The 21,346-nt window shown below is 44.4% G+C and overlaps 1 protein-coding gene and 1 long non-coding RNA gene across 14 annotated transcripts in view; one reads left to right on the forward strand and one right to left on the reverse strand.

The window, feature by feature from the left end:
• The window catches only part of LOC147028865 (synaptic vesicle 2-related protein-like), a 360,308-nt gene that overhangs the window by 220,089 nt on the left and 118,873 nt on the right, over positions 1 to 21,346 (forward strand). For all 13 annotated transcript variants that reach the window (XR_015057745.1, XR_015057743.1, XR_015057747.1 and 10 more), the window contains one exon: positions 16,045 to 16,108. Coding sequence is in view for 9 of the 13 variants with exons in the window: in XM_085879631.1 (XP_085735757.1) it covers positions 16,045 to 16,108 (64 nt within the window). In the remaining 4 variants the exon portion in view is untranslated. The remainder of the gene's footprint in view (positions 1 to 16,044; positions 16,109 to 21,346) is intronic.
• Positions 9,346 to 15,931, reverse strand: LOC147028866 (uncharacterized). Its single transcript, XR_015057749.1, has 2 exons — positions 15,194 to 15,931; positions 9,346 to 10,819 (listed from the first exon to the last, which is right to left on the reverse strand). It is a non-coding gene; the product is annotated as an uncharacterized LOC147028866 (long non-coding RNA).

The following is a 21,346-nucleotide window of genomic DNA, read 5'->3' on the forward strand; positions in this document are numbered from 1 at the left end:
ACGCAAGATAGCCTCAAGGTGCCCGCAAGGCGACCGCAGGGGGGCCCTAAGGCGAATGTGGAAATAGTGCGGCCGCCGTAATTTTTTTGGGGTTGGCAAAATCCATTTTTCATTGATAAGAGCCTACGCAAAATGCACGAATAACGCAAGCCCACCATACGCCCTATGTACGGTCGACGTGGAACACATCTCCGTCATGGCTGTGGCTTGTCGAATTGCTATGCCAACCTAGAAATGAAAAAAGTTATAACTCCGCGCTTTAATTCCACGGAGACCCCTACGACCTGTAAAAGATAGCCATACAGCGTAAGGCCACCCTGAGGCCACCTCAGAAACACTGCGGCCGCCGCACGTTTCTGTCAATTCAGGGGGGGTACGCCTGCCGTATCCTAGCCATAGAGCAAATGTAACTCATGCTTTAGGCCGAAGTCACATTTGGCACGGCGGCTGTAGGGTCTACAAAATCTACATCCACTAGCAATTATAGGGCGGTCGCAGTATTTCCACGGTCACACAATGTAGCAGTCACATATGTTTTTATTTTTTGGGTAGCCGCACGGGGTATTGAGAAATTGTGGAGACCGAAAACGTGGGGGTGCCGTACGGTCTTTGATTTGATGTCACACGGTGACATTAGGGCGTCCCTGCGGCGGCCATAGAATTTTCAAGGCGGACGCAAGGTAGCTTCAAGGTGCCCGCAAGGTGGCCACAGGGGGCCCTAAGGCGAACATGCGGCCAGACGGACGGTAACGAGTGGGTATATATACCAGTTCTTTTTTTACTGAAATAAAAATATAACAGTTCGGAATATACCAGTGTATATAACTGAATATACTATAACTATAATATATATATATATATATATATATATATATATATATTTGAATATACCAGTTCGGAGTATAGGCAAACACCTATACTCCGATCTCTAGCGGTAGCGCACGGTGGACGCAGACTGTCATGGAGGCCGTATGTAGGATGCACGGCGGGCATAGGGGAACCGTGCATCGACCCTGCATTGCCCGCAGGTAGTCACACAGACCACAAGGCCACCGTACGTTGAACATAGGGATGCCTTAGGACTACCGTACAGCGACCGTGGAAATAGTGCGGCCGCCGTAATTTTTTGGGGTGTTGGCAAAATTCATTTTTCATTGATAAGAGCCTACGGCAGCCGCACGAATAACGCAAGCCCACCGTTCGCCCTACGTACGATCGCCGTGGAACACATCTCTGTCACAGCTTGGCTTGTCAAATTGCTATGGCCAACAGAAATGAAAAAAGTTATAACTCCGCGCTATAATTCCACGGCGACCCCTACGGCCTGTAAAAGATAGCAATAAGGTGTAGAGCCACCCTGAGGCCACCTCAGAAACTCTGCGACCGCCGCACGTTTCTGTCAATTCGGGGGAGGGGGTATGGCCGCCGTATCCTAGCTGTAGAGCAAATGTGACTTAGGCCTTAAGCATGAGCCACATTTGCTCTACGGCGAGGATACGGCAGCCGTACCCCCCCCCCCGAATTGACAGAAATGTGCGGCAGCCGCAGAAATTCTGTGGTGGCCTCAGGGTGGCCCTATGCCGTATGGCTATCTTTTCCAGGCCGTAGGGGTCTCCGTGGAATTATAGCGCGGAGTTTTAACTTTTTTCATTTATACGTTGGCCGTAGCAATTCGACAAGCCGTAGCCATGACGTAGATGTGTTCCACGTCGACCGTACGTAGGGCGTATGGTGGGCTTGCGTTATTCGTGCATTTTCCGGAGGCTCTTCTCAATGTAAAATGAATTTTGCCAACCCCCAAAAAATTACGGCGGCCGCACTATTTCCACGGTCGCCGTAGGGTAGTCCTAAGGCGTCCCTTTGTTCAACGTACGGTGGCCTTGCGGTCTGTGTGACTACCTGCGGGCAACGCAGGGTCGACGCACGGTTCCCCTATGCCCGCCGTGCGTCCTACGTACGGCCTCCGTGGCAGTCTGCGTCGACCGTGCGTTCACCGTGCGCTACCGCGAGAGATCGGAGTATGGGTGTTTGCCACCAGTGTCGGGCACAAACGCGATAATCCGATAACAGATAATGATCGAAGTTTACTTTTTTATCGAACTATTATCGGAAGTTAACTTCCATTTATCGTTATCGGACCAGTTAACTTCCGATAACTCGATTTTTTAGTCCCATCATATCCGTTAATTTTTTTTGTCCGATAACATTTTTATTGTTCTGGATCGCATTTCGCCAAACTAATTAATTATATTATCAATGAGGAGAAAAATGCACATGATTATAGATTACTTGTTTTACAAGATAATGCTGAATCAGGCCGCCGCGTGAAGAAAAATGGGAGAAGAAGAGGAGGAGGAGGAGGAGGAGGAGGCAGAAGAATAGGAAGAAGAAGAAGAAGCCTTGCAATGGCGACTTCCTCAGCCATGCGGCTGCTAGGCTCTGCAGGTACTGGGTTCGGTCAAGGTTGGGAAACTCGAAAAAATAAAAACATATGTGACTGCTACATTGTGTGACCGTGGAAATACTGCGGCCGCCCTATAATTGCTAGTGGCCGTAGATTTTGGAGACCCCATGGCCGCCGTGGCAAATGTGACAGGCTGAAATACGCCGTGCGTCTCCCCGAAAAATAAAAACATATGTGACTGTTACATAGTGTGACCGTGGAAATACTGCGGCCGCCCTATAATTGCTGGTGGCCGTAGATTTTGGAGACCCCACGGCCGCCGTGGCAAATGTGACAGGCCGAAATATGCCGTGCGTCTCCCCGAAAAATAAAAACATATGTGACTGTTACATTGTGTGACCGTGGAAATACTGCGGCCACCCTATAATTGCTGGTGGCCGTAGATTTCTTAGACCCTACGGCCGCCGATCCAAATGTGACTGAAGCATCACACACCACTTTTGGCTCCCACACTGCTCTCACACACGTCTGTCTCTGTCTCTGTCTCTCTCACTCTTTTTTTTCTCCCCCTCCCCACTCTTGACCATTCCCATCAGTGAATCAAAGGGTGGTATTTGCTCGTATATAATATACATGGTAGAGGTGTTCTGCTTGGCATATTCCTATATAAGTAGCACTTGGCTTGTGATGCTGCAAGGAATGAGAGCTTCCAATCACAGGTATTGTATTTATTTGGCCATTGTCTAAATGTCCTTCAATTCATGTAAATGTATCGAGATGACTTCTAATAATCTTGTCCCATGTGTTATGCATGTCTCAGTACTTCTATCAAACTTAGAGCAGGGAGAAAGAATTAGCTTGGTATTTTATCGTGGCAGCATCAGGGGCATTAAGGCTTGTAAAGTGGTTGCATAAAGTTTGGGGGGAGGCAGAAGGGGGACTAATAATGAAAAAGAAAGGTCTTTGACATCGTAAAATATACGTTTGTGTTGCTTAATCCTCCCCCTCCCCCCACCCCCCACAAACTCTACTTTCCAAGCCCACTGGTGGGAAGCCTATTGTTCTTGTTCGGATCATTATTTTTATGAGTAGAGGACCTGCTATACAGGCGATTGTATTCCAAGCATGCAACACGTTCTTCTGACGCATACCTTTATTTGGGTGGTGTATTGGAAACTGACAGCTGCCTCAAACGCTCCCAAAAATAAAATAAAAATAACCCAGGTTATATGCATTTAAGCAAAAACATACCTACTGCTTATAATTCAAAACACCTCACTGCACTGGAAAATGTGGGGACAGGAATACAGCACTGTTGGACCCTGCTAATTGCTAAAATCCATTTATTCCTGAAAAATGCCGTGAATGTCGTGACATTGTCTATTTTTTTTTTTCATGGTCTAGGCTAAAAGGCCAGGGGTAAACCTCGATAAAGCGCTATATTTTAGGAGTTTAATCAACCGGCTTGACACAAAGCAAGAACAGGTCTCATATGAAAGATGGTGATCTCAGTAACACATTTAGCCCTGTTGTCCTCATATTTTGGTGTGTGGTCCATGAAATATTCACATTTGAAGGATACACCCGTCTGAATATTTGGACCATTTCAGAAGATCACATGATTTCTCATAAACTACAAGACAAAGAGCCCTCTTCCTACACGTTTGGTATTGAAATGTGTCGATTGGACAGGAGACTAATGTAGTATCACAACCACATCATTATATGTAAATTTATATGCCTTTATTGACAAAATACGATAATTTTCTAAAATTTTAGGACCGCCATAAGGAGAATATCAGAGAAGGTGATTTTTCAAAACCGATGTTGACATTGCTATGTTCAGTAGTCATCCTTTACAATATTAAAGAAGATATGATAAAACGTGATTACATAATTATCATCCTCACCATCGCTCTCATCCATGCACCGAAGTTGTCCTGCATGGTTGTGCAAAAATGGACACCACTGAAAGGCTATAGCTAAGCAATGAGTTCAACCTAATCTATCTTTTTTATTCAATTCCTTCTCTTCCAGATTTGTAGAACGCTAATGCCAATTGTATGGACACATCATAAATGCTCTACCCATTATGCAATAATGCTTAAAAGTGGTCTTTCGTTGATCATTTAACGGAATTTTCAATTTCTCTTCATTATAGGACTCCAACATGGCTGAACGGTGCCCAGATGAACTGGGATCGAGTCCATTGAAGTTACAGTTGCCAAAAATGAAGCGAAGGTTGGCGACAGAATGGGATACATGCATCATATGTCAGAATTCGTCAAAGGAGAAGGTCAGCAAAGCTGGGAGCATGGGTTTGGAAGTTTTGAAGTCATCTTCACAAATACGGAACGATGAAATTGGCCAGTGTTTGGATTCACGTAAAGGAGGAATGGATATGTCTATATTCTACCACCACAGTTGCTATCAGTCGTACACCAGTAAGAGGAACTTATCCTTCATCTCAGAACATGCATCAAAGAAGAAACAAAAGATTGTGGAGCCTAAACACACGTGAGCAAATACCCACAAGATGACTGATTGGTCAACCTATTTCATCTGCCATTCCAGGAAATGTGATAAACTTCACCATGTCCGAACAGGACCTAGACAAGCAACAGTTTGCAAAGCAGCAGAAGCACGTGACAATCAGGATATGCTTGGTCTTCTTGAAGGCGAGGACCTGTTTGCAAAAAATGCTATATATCATAGTACTTGCATGGCTTCATACATCAGCACCCACAACATGAGCTCTGGGTAACACCAGCAAGATGTACCTGAATCTGATGGATATCAAAACGCCTTCTCCCATCTTGTTGATGAGATAGATACTGACCTTAGAGGAGGGAAAGCCTTCAAAATGAAGAACCTATTACATCGATTCAAAACTATATTAGGGGACAATGAAGAAACCTCATACACTACACAAAAACTACAGTGGCAACTAAAACATCACTACGGAGATGCTATCGTTGTTCATTCACAATGTGGGCAATCAAAGTCAAGTATCATCATGAGCAGCCACGTGTCATTGGGAGACGCAGTTCGAGCTTTTGCACAGCTCAAAGAAGACTTCAGTCAAAGCCAAATGGAAACGGATGTCATGCTGCCAGAGGACGATAACCAGTTGGACTCCAGTAAATCAGCTCTCCACAAAGTAGTTGGAGATATTCGTGATGAAATTAGTCAGATGATGGCAACAACCGAATACCCAACACCTGGTAATATCAGTATGGATTCATCGGAAAATGCTCTGCCTGCGATGTTGAAAACATTCTTTGTATGGCTGATTAGCAAAGAGGCATTTGATACAGCTGACAAGACGTACCTACTGAACGACAACAAACGACGTAAAGTTCTTTCATTGATTGAACCTACCATTCATTGTGTTTGACGAGATCTGATCATGCCTCTGCAATTTACCAAAACCAGTTGCTTCATTGCATCAAAACACACCACACCCTCATCGACGTCTTCGACCAATATGATGATGTCAATTCTGTGAAGACAGAGGAAAGAACAAGACACCTTGCTGTTGCTGGTGGATCCCGAAGCTACCAAGTCATTGCTGGACGCCCAGTACCACAATGGACGAAATTCATGGCTCTATCATCAAACAAATCCACCTTGACACACTTCATCTGTAGTCACGTCACGCAACATGCACCAGCAGCAAAATAACTTTCAGATCACCAAGAAAAGCGGATCTATTTGGCTGGTGGCTTCTCTGATGGTTCGCTTACGCCTTGCAGCATGCCTTTCATCTGCAGGAATGTATCATGACAGTCAACTCACATCAATGCAGGAAGAGGCAGATTCTCGGATATTTCTTCATGTGAAGCATGCCGATGATGAGTTCAGATGTAACAATGTGCGTGGGTCCATTACAATCAAACCAGCAGACACTGATGTGCTTGTCTTAGCAGTCCACTACTTTCCACAGTTGCGGGACACTGCCGAAATATGGACAGAGAAAAGAACATCAGCAGGATGCAAGCTTATCCCGGTCCATCAGATATGTTACAGCTTACTTCCAGAAATGTGTACCCGGCTTCCTGCGTTTCATGCCCTGACAGGATGTGACTGTATCAGCATTCTTCGGCTATGGTAAAAAGAAAGCATGGAAAGCTATGAAGACACTGCATCTTCAGAATAATGGTCCACACCTCGAAGTCCTCGCCACTGACTATCTCCAGGAGGCAGTGGCTGCTTCAAGACATTTAGTCAGTGCCATGTATGATTCTCAAGGGAAATATATAGATGCACACACAAATTTGAATGATCTTCGGGAGAAACTCACAGCGACCAAAGATGTCCCAGTGCATAAGTTGCCTCCGTCCGAACCAGCTTTTCTCGAACATGTGAAGAGATCCGTTCACCAAACCCTAGTATTGATGAATGCCCACCTGGAAAATCCAGAAATTCCCACACCAGAGGGTCGTGGATGGTACAGAGGAAAAGGTGTGCTGCATCCCACATTGTTTGATGGACCCACATCAGCGGAGATGTTCGATGGTCTTGTGTATTCGTGCCATGGTAGTGAACCATGTACCAACAGCTGCAGCTGCTCACAAGACAGTTTGTCTTGCACTAACGAGTGCATGTGTGCCACCAGTGACAGGCAGTGTGGCAACAAACTGTCACATGGTGACCAAAATGGCACGGACAGTGATGGTTGAACATATCGAGGACACTCACTCAAAATATATGTTTTAGTTCATTTCTCGTAGAACAATGTGTATTGGTGTAACATATAGTTATCACATCACTTGTGCAAACTTCAGTCACAATATCGTATAATTTGCTAGTAGAAATTTGTTTCAAAATATTCTCATTTTATTGATATGGTAAACTGAACACATAAAATAAAGAAAAAATATGACAATTGGCAGATGTTTGTTTCTGTAGTTGATGATTTTCGAAGTTAGCGGTCCAGAAATTACGTCTTTTTTCTATTAAAAGCACTCAAATGTACATATATTTATCTCGAAGTATTCCATTAACTAACTAATAGTATTCCCCTGTTCATTCTGCACATTTCAATACCAATCATGTAAAAATAGGGCGCATTGCTTTGTATTTAAGGCTAATTCACTGATTTTCGGAAATGGTCAAAATTTTCTCATGGGGTATCCTTCAGGTGTGAATGTTTCATGGGCCGCACACCAAAAAATGAGGACAACAGGGCAAAATGAGTTACTGAGATCCCCATTTTCATGAGACCTCTTTTAGCTTTGTGTCAAGCGGGTTGATTAAATACCAAAAAATCTGACCTATACCGCTGGCCTATATGGAAGAGTGATTACACAGAACAAATCAGGGCACAACATAAAGGGAACATTAGGAGAAAGGGAAACACCAACTGCAGGGTGGTGGGAGAGAGTAGTCTGGATGGACAAACAAGGGATGCAGGTAATGATGAGGGGTAAGGGAAAACGCAAAGGGTTGACAATATGGATACATGAGCAAAATTGTGTTTGACAAGTTTATGATTTTGTTGAGGTCTGAGGAGAGGGAAGAGACTGCTGCCTGTCTGTCAGAAGGATGAGAGTTGTCATGGCAGAGAGTGGAGTCATCAACAAAGAAAGAGGATTTTCCAGAGAGTCAGTTACATCATTGTTGAAGATTAGGAATAATATGAAGATTAGGACCCAGAACACTGCATTGGGCTACACCAGTCTTGACAGAGAGAGGAGATGAAAGGGTTCCATTGAGAGCCACAAAGCGACACATTGTGTATGAGAGTGGAGGAAGCCAGTAATCCAAGAGTGGAGTTGGCCTTGGATTCCATGGACCGACAGTTTGGAGAGCAAGGCAGGATAGCAGACTGTATCAAAAGCTTGAGATATGTCCAGAGAGACGGTCCTGGTCTCACGTCTGACATTGAGGGCCTCCAACATTGTTGGGAGGGTAGAAGCAGAATGTCCAAGGTTGAGTGAGCAGGTCTGAATCCGATTTGATGATTTGAGATGAAGCTGTTAGAGAAAAGGAATTATTTTATGTCAACTGTAATTATGGATTCCATGACCTTGCTGATTGGAAGTACAGTAAGCTATTTGGACTGTAGTTGAGGGGATCTGATTTTGCATTTCTTTTAATGTAATGCTGTGATGTTGGCCGATTTCCAATTTCCAAGGTGGATATATGGGACCAGTCCTGAAGTATAAATAAATAAAAACAACAAACCTCGAATCCAAAAATGCCAATGTCAAATCAGGTCACACTTTATGACCCACGAATATGCAAGATTCGCGAATAGTGAATCAACAAGTAGCGGGATCCGGCAGTGCTGTAAGTGCTGGAGACTTGTAATACCCTCCCCCTCCTGGAGGCGGTGCGACATGATGCAAATTTACATGCAGAATTTGCATCTGCCTCCTTCGCCCCCCCCCCACCCCCCCAAGACCACCGGAAAAGATAAAACACTCCGATATATATTGGGGTCATGCTGATCCTTTGTGGCAAGTCTGCATGTAATCAGGCCAGAACTCTTGGAGTCGTAGTGCGACAAATACACAAACATATTTTTTGGGGATTCTGTCACAAACATGAAACGATCTTCTCCAAAACTTTTAAACCGATGGCCATTAAATCCAGCAGACAGCTTAACATCCTTAGGCTGAAATGAAGTGTGAGTTTGAAGCTTCTGCTCGAAAATCTCTGGAAGCTCACGATTGGTCAGATATGAAGTACTCACCAAATACTGAAATTTGACAAAATATGTAGTTTACCACATGTAGTCTCTCTTGAATGGCTCGCTGATGTTGAATGGGCCACAGTAGGTAATATACGTTGTCTTCTTTTACTGTTGACGATATATTTGGATCCATTTTCCCAGAAAACATATAAATGGAGGTCCATGTGGGTGCTAAATTCGGACTGTTTGGAAGCCAACAGTGTTATGACTCTTCACTCGGCCGAGTAATGACAGAGTCGAATGAGGGTTTTCGAATGATACGATTTATTTCAGAAGATGGCACTACGCATGCGGAATGCAGCCCAAAGGCCCTTCAGTCAGGTGCCCCCGGACCACATTGAGATTCTTACTTCAAAACAGTTGTATATATAATCACACAAAAGCAGAAATGGGTGTGGACTACAAGTGTGTGCTTAAGGGATAAAGAAATAAAGAAATAAATGCGGCAGTGGGCTTCTTTCCCCCCTCCCTAGGGGCCCTCAGGGAAGTTGGATCAGTCAATCCTCAGATTCGCAACCCAACAGTTCATCTTGCAAACTAATAACTTTCTAAGACTCCTACACCCCTACACTGGCACCTGCTGATAGCAAAGGCGAAACTCTGGTGATGACTAAGAACAGGAATGTGTGGGATATCCAGCATACACAGTTTTCCCAAGGACATGCTGTTGTGCAGCTGCAGAGCCATAAAGGGTTATCAAAGACATAGTGAAAACAGCATGATACATTTAAAGCAACATTTTAAAGCAAGGTTTGAATAATACACAATTACAAGCAAGGTTAGAATCCCGACAGCTGATTAACACACAGCTAATGGTCCAAAATATGACCACCTAGCATATCATCATAACAGTTTCCCTCCTTGGTCATATTTTGACCATACCCAGCCACACCTGATACTCACCAACCGAGTGGACCCCTATTTGGTTCCTGTAGCAGCTACCCTAGGCCCCCGTGCCTGCCAAAGCGGGATTTGCAAATGCCGTGGATAGCCATCAACATTCCCCAAATGAGAAGTCCCCAACTGCCGGTAGTTCAGGTTAGCTTCTGTTGCCTTTTATCTTGCCCACTGCCACAAGTCTCCCATTAAGTTGTCATATACAAATTTGATGTTAAGTCCACACAATATTAAAGGCACTACAAGTCTATACAATATTAACAGCAACATTATTATTTAGGCAATTATACTCAACACTAATTACAACAATAATATTTACAATATGCAAATGTATTAATGGGTGAGCAGCACTGTGGCGCTCAAGGCATGGTGTAAGCTCCTTTCTCAACTTGCGCTAGAAGACAAAAAGAGTCTCATGAGATGCATATTTACATATAAGGGTCATACAAGTATTTTCCATACATTCCTTCACTATCTGGTATTGTCCATTTTCCACGATTATGCATATGCTAGTCAAAACACTGCCACATCTATCATAAACCTCCATCAGCATTTTACTTGTAGATTTCCTTTCTTTCTTGTTACAACTTCCTGTATCTTCGTGTGTAGTGAGATGTATATGAGTCCATGTTTGGCTTACCTTTTCACTTGAAAGTTCGTTGAGTAATCAGTAATACCTGGAAGAGTCTTCCCCAGGGCGCCCTCCGCCAGAACACCTTGTTGGCTCCTCAGCTGGTGGGGGTCGGGTCTGGTTGTGGCCCCATACAGAGGTCCTCGGGGTCTTCCTCCATGAGTTCGCTGTTAATTATTATGATGGCCTGGGTGAGGGTGAGGCTTCACAGCATTTCTTTAGACAAATGGAAATGAGACGTTTGATCAGAAATACTCAAAAATGATTCCCATGATGATTAGGATTGCTGCCCCTACCAGGCACAGTAACCAGTCTCCCCAGTCATGAAATATAGATCTCCACCCTGCGTAACCCTCCTTGCGTTCCACTCGATCGCTCGTGAGAGCTTCAAGCCTTATAGGTGAAAACACCTATAAGTGAAATGTGTTCTTCTCCGGGAGGTTACTGTATTTTCACAAGATTTCACAACTGTACTCCAAAAGGGTTCTTTCGGGGCCCATGGAACTTGGGTAATTAGAGATGCGTGTTGACCCCATATGAATCCTATTTGTGCAAAGTGCCCCCACTGGGTTTGTCTTGCGTTTTGTTCTGCCAAGCCACTTCTGTCTTTTCTGCATTTTCTGACGTCCCCCCCTCCCAACAGGTTTTATCATAGCATAAGACCATCGAATCGATTTTATTTCCTCGTTTCATTCTATCAAATCATAAGTTTCCTCGGCTTGGACGCAAGACAGTTCTATGAGCTGCTGTGGCTGGATGGTTGTCAGCCCTCTGGAAATGAGTGGTGCGGTCTTTGCCAGGTTCCTTTGAAAATATCTTTACCTTATCTAGTTCTTGGTTGTATGTTTTCCCCAACCTTGCGTATTCACCTGCTTCCATTCTTTCTCCAGCCGCTCCCCTCCTATGTCGCTGTGGGGTTGGTACTGGTTCATTTCCGTGTCCCCCTTTGCCACGGAGGTGTATACGGTTTCTTTGGCTTGAGTGTGTTGTGTTGCCTAGTGATAGGTAGCGCCCACAAAGGAGTAGTGTCAGTACCAGGAGTTGCATATTGTGTCGTCAAAGGTTCTGTCACTGTCTCCGTTACTACAAGGTTTACAGCATGCCACTGCACTGAACACTGCAGTCAACTGCAACATAATGACAAGTATTTGTGTAAAAGATTATTTTTAAATGATACCTCCCGTCTGAGGCTCCCACCATGACTAGAGCTTGCAGGACTGGAAGTTGCTCTGGGTGCGTGGTGAGTGGACGTGAAAGGCCAGAGACCTTACTGTACACTACTGTGGATTTTGATCAGGCAAGCATACCTTCCATCCATCTCCTTGTCTGACGGCCAGTAAAGTGTTCTGGTGTTCGTTGCCCCATCTTGTGGTTCTGGGGCGCATCTCAATCTGTTCACCATTCTTCCTAACTCCCCTGCACTATGTCCGTTACTAACTGCCATTGAGATGTACGGTGTTAGTCCTTCTCTGTGCTTCATTAGTTCGCGCTCTCTGGCGGCTTGTTTCACCTCCACCGCCGCTCCTTCCTTCCCGATCCATCGGTTGGTTGTCATCAGAGAGCGTTTGACGGTGTAATCTCTATGTGCACTTTGGCCACGTATTCATAATCCTGCCCTGTTTCATCGTAGTCAACAGTGAGTGCAGTGCAAAGCCAATTCCATTCCTTCCAGATCGATGTCGTTGCTAAGCAACCGTTCCTCTACATCCCTTTAATTCCGCTTATACTTCCCAAATCAATGAATTTATCCTGACAGATAGAGGCTCATATAAAGACAACAGACATGCTTTTCTGTCCGCTTAAACAAACATCTCGACCCCGACAGGCAGAGAATCGAAACGCTCCCTCGTCAAGGCCCACGATGGCTGCGTGTTCAAACAGCACGAGCCCCGCCCGTAATTTTTCCCAAAAACACCGCTATCCTCATAAGTGCGTAGCCTACCAAACGTCCTTGTTCTTGGATGTCTGACATGTAAACTAGGACAAATGTGTCCAAGAGCCACGTCCTAAAGGTTTTGTCTTCACCAGAATAATAATAAGAACAACGCGGAACTCTCTTAGAGCCGGCGTTTACTACGCGAGACAACGGCTAAAGATAAACCCACTTTAAATAAAATCCGTTCCTTGTTCAAAGCATTTAAATCCTCCTTTCCATCTGTTGTAGTAATCAACAATAAACCTTTTCGATCGGCTTTATTCTCACAAAACCCATACGCATATCTGCAACAACATAAATATACATAGGGTAAGAATAACAAAATACAATAACTTGTACACATAATACTGAAGGCAAACTCCATACTCTAATCCCAATTACATTCCTCAGAGTACACCATTCCTAATACAGTATACTACATACCATTACTGTTCCAGCACGACCCTCCACGGAGCACGCGGCATACGAGTCATCACCAGCCACCGACCCCCATACACAGTGCTGCCACATCCGCCCAATCTCCGTTGCCGCTAATCACAGTACGGCACTTCATTACCACAACACCATCCATCCTAAATCCCTCGGTCCTGCGCCTCTTCCGCGTCTCTTTTTTTTTTTCTCTCTTTTCCTCTTCCGGTCACGAAGCCCAATCAACAACAATAACAACAACAACAACAACAACCGGAACAAACATATATATATATATTACAGCCTTGTTTCAAAGCATTGTCGCTTCCATGTTCCGATAGCGCGTGCACTCGCCTCGAAACACAAAATCGAGCGATCCTTTGAAACGTCAATGTCCTTATTAATTAATTTTACCACAAAGCTATCTCTTTAAAATCTAGTTTGTCCACCATATTCAAAATCAGCCGCCTCGAGAAATTCTTGTACATTGCTCCGACAAGCAGGCACATTCACAGCAGGGTGTTAATTGCACTTTCAAGTTTGACAAAGCGCGCTGGGCCCATGCGTGATTACGTCATCACGCACTCACATGAGCAATACGTCTTATCAGCGCGTTGGTTTTTTACCATCAAACTCACGGAACAAATATTTGACGACATCTCAAATACGTTCGTTTTAAATCGGAATTTTACAGAATCCTATGAAGGGCGTCCCCATCTTGTAAAATGTGCTGATCCATTTCGTAAACCCTCACGATAAGCTGTCCTTCGACGGGACGATTTCGTGCTTTCGGCGCGCCTGTTAAATCCTATGGCACGTCATGTGACTCGCAAAACCCCATAAAATAAGTTTTTTTCCCAGATTTACGAAAGTCAAGCATAAAACATGTATGGCCCCAACAATGAAACCAGAATTGAAACTGACGTTAAAACGAACCCGTAACGTCGATCAGCCTTACGAAACATGCAAAGTGGAAACAGAACTGAATTTCAATTTGAAATCAAAATGATGCTCCGTGGAGACCATCCATTTATCACGTACAGTGTTCAAAGCCAAAACAGCATACAGAGTTTATCGGACCATGAGAAAATCCGAACGTTGGTCCATTTGACATCCCATTTGACAAACTGTCTGCTGAAGTGGTTTTAATTATTCAATTCCCCATCCAGTTCACACACACACACACACACACACACACACACACACACAGACACAGACACACACACACACACACACACACACACACACACACACACACACACACACACACACACACACACACTCTCTCAATGACATTTTCCCATCACTGAATTAACAACACGTGCAGAATCGGTCATCATGGTCCTTCCTCCAGATTTGGTGTGCGCAATTCACCTCGTCCAAAGTCTTCACATTGACGATGACGACCCATCATTATCTCCATACAAACATACAAGTTGTTCCACACATACAAGTTCCAGGTTGGAACACTCAACTTACGTCTAACACAAAACTCAACCTTCCCCACCACATTGTATTCACAAATACATCCAAACAGGTAACTTCTACAAACAGCCCTTCTCTGGCTCATTAACCTTGTGTTCTTTTCCCGTTGGTTCAAGATTCCCTCTGAATCTAATAAACACACGTCCTGTCTCTCTTTGTGACTCCGTTAGCCACGCTGCAAACGCTCTCCAGTGTTTTCCACTTTCACCGATAACTTTAAGTGTTGTTCCTTTGGGTAACTCTATGTTCTTTGCAGAGTTATTCCCCATCTTTTGTTCTTATCTTACCAACCGCCTAATAGCTGTAAATCGTTTTCTCCTTTTACGTCGGGACCGAAATCCCTTTCAATCAGCCGCCTAGTAGCTGTAAATCGTTTCTCCTTTTACACCGGGACCGAGATCCCTTTCGACCCGCCGCCCTAATAGCCTCAAACCCAATGAAGGCCTCTAACCTTCCCTCTCTTGGTACAGGATTCCAACCTGTTTCCTCCTTATTTCACCACGGATACCTTTATCCTCGACCCTTACCGGTTCTAACATACGGCCTGCCAGCCCTCTTTGTGCCCTTCAAACAAACCGCATTCGAATCACCTCATATGTTTTACCGTTACAGTTCTTGATCCGAGCAGATCCTGGAGCTGCGTCCCAGCGGGCACTGCCCACCAAGTGTACAGTTTTCACCTAACTAGGGCTCCCTGTCTTAGGTGCCCTATCACGTGCAATTTCCACGTACCTTTAGCTGAACCCTTGTGATCGCTGTACACCAAGTGGAGTCCCGCCGTCCACACCGCCAGCATCAGTCGCATCCCATCCTCGTCGCCAATTGTTATGACTCTTCACTCGGCCGAGTAATGACAGAGTCGAATGAGGGTTTTCGAATGATACGATTTATTTCAGAAGATGGCACTACGCATGCGGAATGCAGCCCAAAGGCCCTTCAGTCAGGTGCCCCCGGACCACATTGAGATTCTTACTTCAAAACAGTTGTATATATAATCACACAAAAGCAGAAATGGGTGTGGACTACAAGTGTGTGCTTAAGGGATAAAGAAATAAAGAAATAAATGCGGCAGTGGGCTTCTTTCCCCCCTCCCTAGGGGCCCTCAGGGAAGTTGGATCAGTCAATCCTCAGATTCGCAACCCAACAGTTCATCTTGCAAACTAATAACTTTCTAAGACTCCTACACCCCTACACTGGCACCTGCTGATAGCAAAGGCGAAACTCTGGTGATGACTAAGAACAGGAATGTGTGGGATATCAGCATACACAGTTTTCCCAAGGACATGCTGTTGTGCAGCTGCAGAGCCATAAAGGGTTATCAAAGACATAGTGAAAACAGCATGATACATTTAAAGCAACATTTTAAAGCAAGGTTTGAATAATACACAATTACAAGCAAGGTTAGAATCCCGACAGCTGATTAACACACAGCTAATGGTCCAAAATATGACCACCTAGCATATCATCATAACAAACAGTACTGCTCATCTAATTCATCAACAGTCCTGCTCATCTAATTCGTGTTCTCATGTTGCACAAAGATTCATGTGTTGTGACATATTTTCTGCCTCTTCCCTTCATAGGACAACACTGTACACCGAGTTCTTGACTGTGAAAATGCGCTCTCGTTGCATCATAAACCTTGCGGTGAGATGAATGGTCACCTGGTGGAGTAGTACCAGCATATCTTTCAACAACCGTTGCATCCCGCACTCAAGGAAAACCAAAAAGTCTATTTGCTCCAGTTTTGTTTTGCTTTCACTATTTGCTGTCCATGCCTTATCTCATTCTGTAAATGGTGGAAGGAGGTGTTTCATAGGTATCTGCTTGCAGATTTGTGTCCTTTTCAAAAATCGATGCTCCAATTTCACTTCCTCCAAACATGATCTTTGACTCAATCAAGGGAAGCGCGAAGTGCTCCTCCGTTTCTATGGGACGGTTTCTCTGCTGCAACTTTAACACAGGGACTGAAAATTCGTTTCTCACCTTACACTGGACAAAATCGGCTGCAAATTTCAAAAGTGAATCATTACTTCGACGAAATATGTTCCAAATTTCAGCAACATCCATTTCCGCATTCTTGAGTTTTTAACGAAAACCCTCAAAATTCACGTTGGGGTCTGTCAGTCGTCCGTCCATTCATCCGTCCGCCCGAAATGTGTTGGTGCCCTATCTCAAAGGCTATACATTGAAACTCGCTGAAATTTAGAAAATACATTGGCCAATATGTCTAATTAATAGCTTTCAAAACAAATTCCAACTAAGTGCCATAGTTTTTGCTATTTTGCTCGTTTTTGCTCTTGTTCAACTATCCCTGCATCATTCACAAGTCAGAAACATCACGCAATTCTGCTTGGTTCACACGGGAAGGCAGCACTATCATTGATGGATATGCATGAGTACATCAATTTACTTGTGCATCAAACAAGTCGTCTACAATTGTATGTACTCATTACCCTGCGCTCGCAAAACAAAAATCAGGGTTAAGCGATCGGTAACGTACGTACTTATGTCGTACGTCGACATGTCTGCATTTTGTGAAGTGTATGCAAAAAAAACGTTCAGCAGAGAAAATTGAAACTTTACCACATGTTACATGACCATGTGATATAGCGGTCACTTTTGAGGGTAATATCGGCCAAAGGTAAACATAGACTAATTTTCAAAAATCCTTAATTTTCATCTGATTGACTAGAAATTTGAAGTGGATTTGCAAATTAAGTCACTGAATTCAACCACCAACTATTTTTGAGGTCAACATAGGCCAAAAGGTTAACATAGGCCAAATTTCTAAAATTGTCAATTTCCATCTGATGGACTTGAAATGTGAAGAGGATAATTGGAAAAATGCCAGGGGCATAAAAAAGGTTACTTTATATGGGATGTGCCATGTGGTAACCTGTAGAAAATAAGGGACATTGCATAGCTTGTAGAAAATGCCAGGTGATAGAAAATAAGGCACATTCAAAAAAATCTCGAATGCATGCTGTACGACACTTGTGATTTTTGGAGGAACCAATAAAAGTTCATATATAGGGGCACCCTACATATATAGGTTAAAACCCGTCAGTATGTAATGTTTTTTTTTTGTGTACCTTGAGAACGAAAATACAAAAGATAATGTGCATGTGTGTGATTAATTTGTTTAAAAAAAATGGTGGCCCTTTATATTTGACTTCCGGTTATGGTTTTTGAGCAACGGTTGTTCTCTCCAGGGGTGTCCGCCGACCTTCTCAAATATGTTTCCAGTCGTTGTTTGTCAAGTTTTGACTTTGTTTTGTTGCCTTCGTGTTTACTGTGTGTTCCTAGTTCGATTTTGTTTCAAAACTTGTGCCATTTGGTGAGTTTTCATTGGTCTTATCATATCTGGTTTCCCTGAAACCTACCTGTCTTCCCATCTATGTGCACGATCGTGTTTAATTGTATTTTCTCCTTATTACCATCAGTTTTGATTTTCTCCACTTTTCCCATCACCCTAATCCTATCCTTCCTCATCCTCTGTTTCATGTCTTAAAATATATAAAATACAACAACAACAAAAAACCCAAGTTCCTTTCTTGCCTTATACCCCACGTAACCATGTGACTTCCTGTATACGGACTATTCTTATTCCTTATTTTCCCTCTTCCCTGCCAATCCCACTCTCATCGTGAAGGTATTCACCACATGCCTTCACCACCTTTTCTTCAAACTTTTCGTTTCTCCTTCTCCCCTCTTCTCTAATCTTCAAAAAAAAAACAATGAAAAAAATGGTCTCTTACAATGCTTCAACTTCCCCTCTCCGCCCGGTGATTGTTCTTCAAAATCTTGTGTTCAATTCGACATTTCTTTCATCCCGTGTCTAAAAATTCCAGCTGTTACAACGCTTCCTTTCTCCACTCTGTCAATTCTTCTGCGCTCCATCCATCTTACAATTTATTTTAATTTATCTCTGACCTACAAATTTTTTAAATCCCATTTTTCAATACTTGTTCATTTTCCATGATTAATCGTTCTTTTTTCCAACTTCAGTGCAAACTCATCCCACCTCCATAAATCTACCTCCTCTTTACTCCTCCCATCTGGCCCCCCATCCGAGCATCTCTCCATTGTCTTTTGCCTTACTAACAGTTCTCCCTTTGATATCCCAATCTGTATGGTTTTCAAACATCTGTGGGCTCCGTTCCAACCGAACAAATGTGTCACTCTCATTCAGTACACTCCTCAATATCCCGATCACACTCTCTCTCTCTCTCTTTCCACTCATCACATCTTTTCCCTCCCCCTCAAATCTTGTTCCTCACCCCGCCCACTCCCACCTCTACCATACCACTACCCAGTCTCATCCTCCGCCTCTTCCCACCCTTCCCTTCTCCCTCCTCCCCAATGACCATGCGTGCTCTCATTGTCTCCCCTCTCAAAGCTTCCCTCTCACACCTCCCTCTCAATTCAACTGCCTCTTCCCTCTTCAAAGCAAACTTCACTCTTTTTCCCCCACAATCTTCCTCCTCACCCCTCTCATTTCTCCCTCATCTCCCATCTCCCCACACATTTCTCCATCAATCCCCCCCCCCACCACCATTCTCCCTAAATTCTCCCCTCTCACCCTTCGCCCAAAAAGGTCCCCACTCACACCTCCCCTTCAAATCTCTCCTCTCACCCCCTCCTTCAAACCTCCCCCCACTCCCCCTTCTCAAAGCTGCCTCCCCTCTTCCCAACCACTCAAATCTCATCACACCTCCCCCTCTTCCCACCCCCTAAATTTTTATTCCTCCTGCCACCCGCTCCCATCTCCACAATAACTCGACCCAGTCTCATCTTTCCCCTCTCCCCACCCTTACCTTTTCCCTCCTCGCCCGTAGCTGTACCTACTCTCATCATCTCCCCTCTCCCTCAAAGCATCCCTCTCACCCCTCCCTCACATATCAATCACCTCCTCCCTCTTCAAAGCAAACTTCTCTCTTCCCACTCCAAGCTTCCCCCTCACCCTTCTCAAAAACGACCCCCACACCTTTCTCTCTCAATTATTCCCCTCACCCTTCCCCCCCAATTCTCCGACCTCACCAATCCCTTTCAAATCTTCCCCTCACTCCCTCTTCTTAAATCTGCTCCCCTTCACATGTACAAAGCTGCCTCCTTCCCCACCTTCTCTCTTCCAGCTCATTACTCCACCTGCTCCAATCTCCCACTTCCCATTTCCCCCTCTCTTATTACTCCCCACTATTACTCATCCCTTCACCACCTAGCCCTTTGTCGTCCTCCCCATCTGACCCTCTACTCTAGCTCTTCTACAATCTGTCATCAACTGTCAACAACTCTCACTACCTCCAACTCTCCTCCCTCACACTGCCCTCCCCTTCCCTCCCCTCATCTGCACCCAAAGCCTCCTCCCCTCCCTCTTCCTTCACAGTATGGACCTCAAACATCCAGGGCTTTCGCTCTAACCTGACCCATCTTTCCATACAGGTTCCCACTGTCAAACCAGACATAATCTGCTAAACTGAAACTTTCCTCCTTCAAGTAGTCTCTGACTCCCGATAATCTCTCCCTGGTTACTCTCTCCTCTAATATGATAGACCTGAGTCTTGTCCTGGTGGAGAAGTTGCTCTCTTTATCAAAAACTATTCCTCACTCTCCATGCACTGCACTCACTCCTCCACACCTACAGGACTACCTCTGGCTATGGCTTCCCCTCCACTCCCACCTCTTGTTTATCTGTGTATTGTACCATCCACCAAACAGTGATGACTCCATTTATATCTCGCACACCGAAAACATGGACCAACTTCCATCCACTCATCCAAACTCTCTCTTCCTTGTATGCGGTGATTTCAATTGCCATCATGCCAGTTGGCTAGGTGTGGGTACCCCTCACCTGCCATGGCACTTCAGCAAAGGGCTTCTGCGACTCATTGGGACTGACTCAATCGGTTAACTTCTCGACCTGGATCTCAGCTAATGGTACTACATCTCTTCTGGATTTAATTTTGACCAATTTCCACGAAAATGTCCACTGTTCTGCTTCAATCGGTTCATCTGGCCATCTGCTTGTTAAAGCGGTCATCTCTGGCTGTTATTAAAGAACCATCTCAGCACTGGTAAGTTTGGCATTTCATTAAGGCCAACTGGCAGGGTCTTCAAGCAGCAATCAAACTTCTAGACTGGTCTCTCATCTCTACTTCCTCTGACATCAACATGTCCTGGGAATTCTTTCAAAGAAACTTGCTTTGTCTCATGCACAGATTTATCCCATCTCGTCTTCAGTTGTCCTACCCTTCCTCACGCCCATGGTACACTGAAGCTTGTGGCAAGGCTGTTGTCCTGAAACAACTTTCCTTTGCCTCATGAAAGGCAAATCTTACTGAAGGTAATCTCAGTTCCTTCCAAAAAGCTCATAACAAGTATGTGTTTACCCTCAGGAAAGCCAGGAAAGAAAATCTTTCGCATCTCAAATCTGAACTCTCAAACCTGTCTCCCTCCTCCAAATCCTGGTGGCATCTATTTGAGTCCATTTCTGGTGTATGTTTCAAGATAAGGTTGAATGCCTAAACTCCCTTTCCTCAAAGAGCTGCACAGCTGACTGCCCACGATAAGGTTGAATGCCTAAACTCCATGTTTGCTTCTAAATCTTGTGTCCCAAACCCATTGCTTTCTGTACCCACCTTACCCTGTCGCATGCAGCTGTTCCTCGAATCTGTGTGCTTTTCTCTTGATGGGGTTGAGAGTTTGCTGTCAAACCTTGGTTCAGATTCTGCAACCGGTCCAGACGGCATCAGCCCACATGTTCTAAAAAACACGTTCCACTTCAGCCCACATGTTCCAGACGGCATCAGCCCATATGTTCTAAAAAAGACATATCGCTTGCTTTCGATGCAGTCTGGCATCCCGCAGTGCTCACCACACTCT

This window comes from Eptatretus burgeri, chromosome 4 (genome assembly GCF_056783735.1).
Source record: "Eptatretus burgeri isolate ZD-2024b chromosome 4, Ebu_testis_v1, whole genome shotgun sequence".
NCBI lineage: Eukaryota > Metazoa > Chordata > Myxini > Myxiniformes > Myxinidae > Eptatretus > Eptatretus burgeri.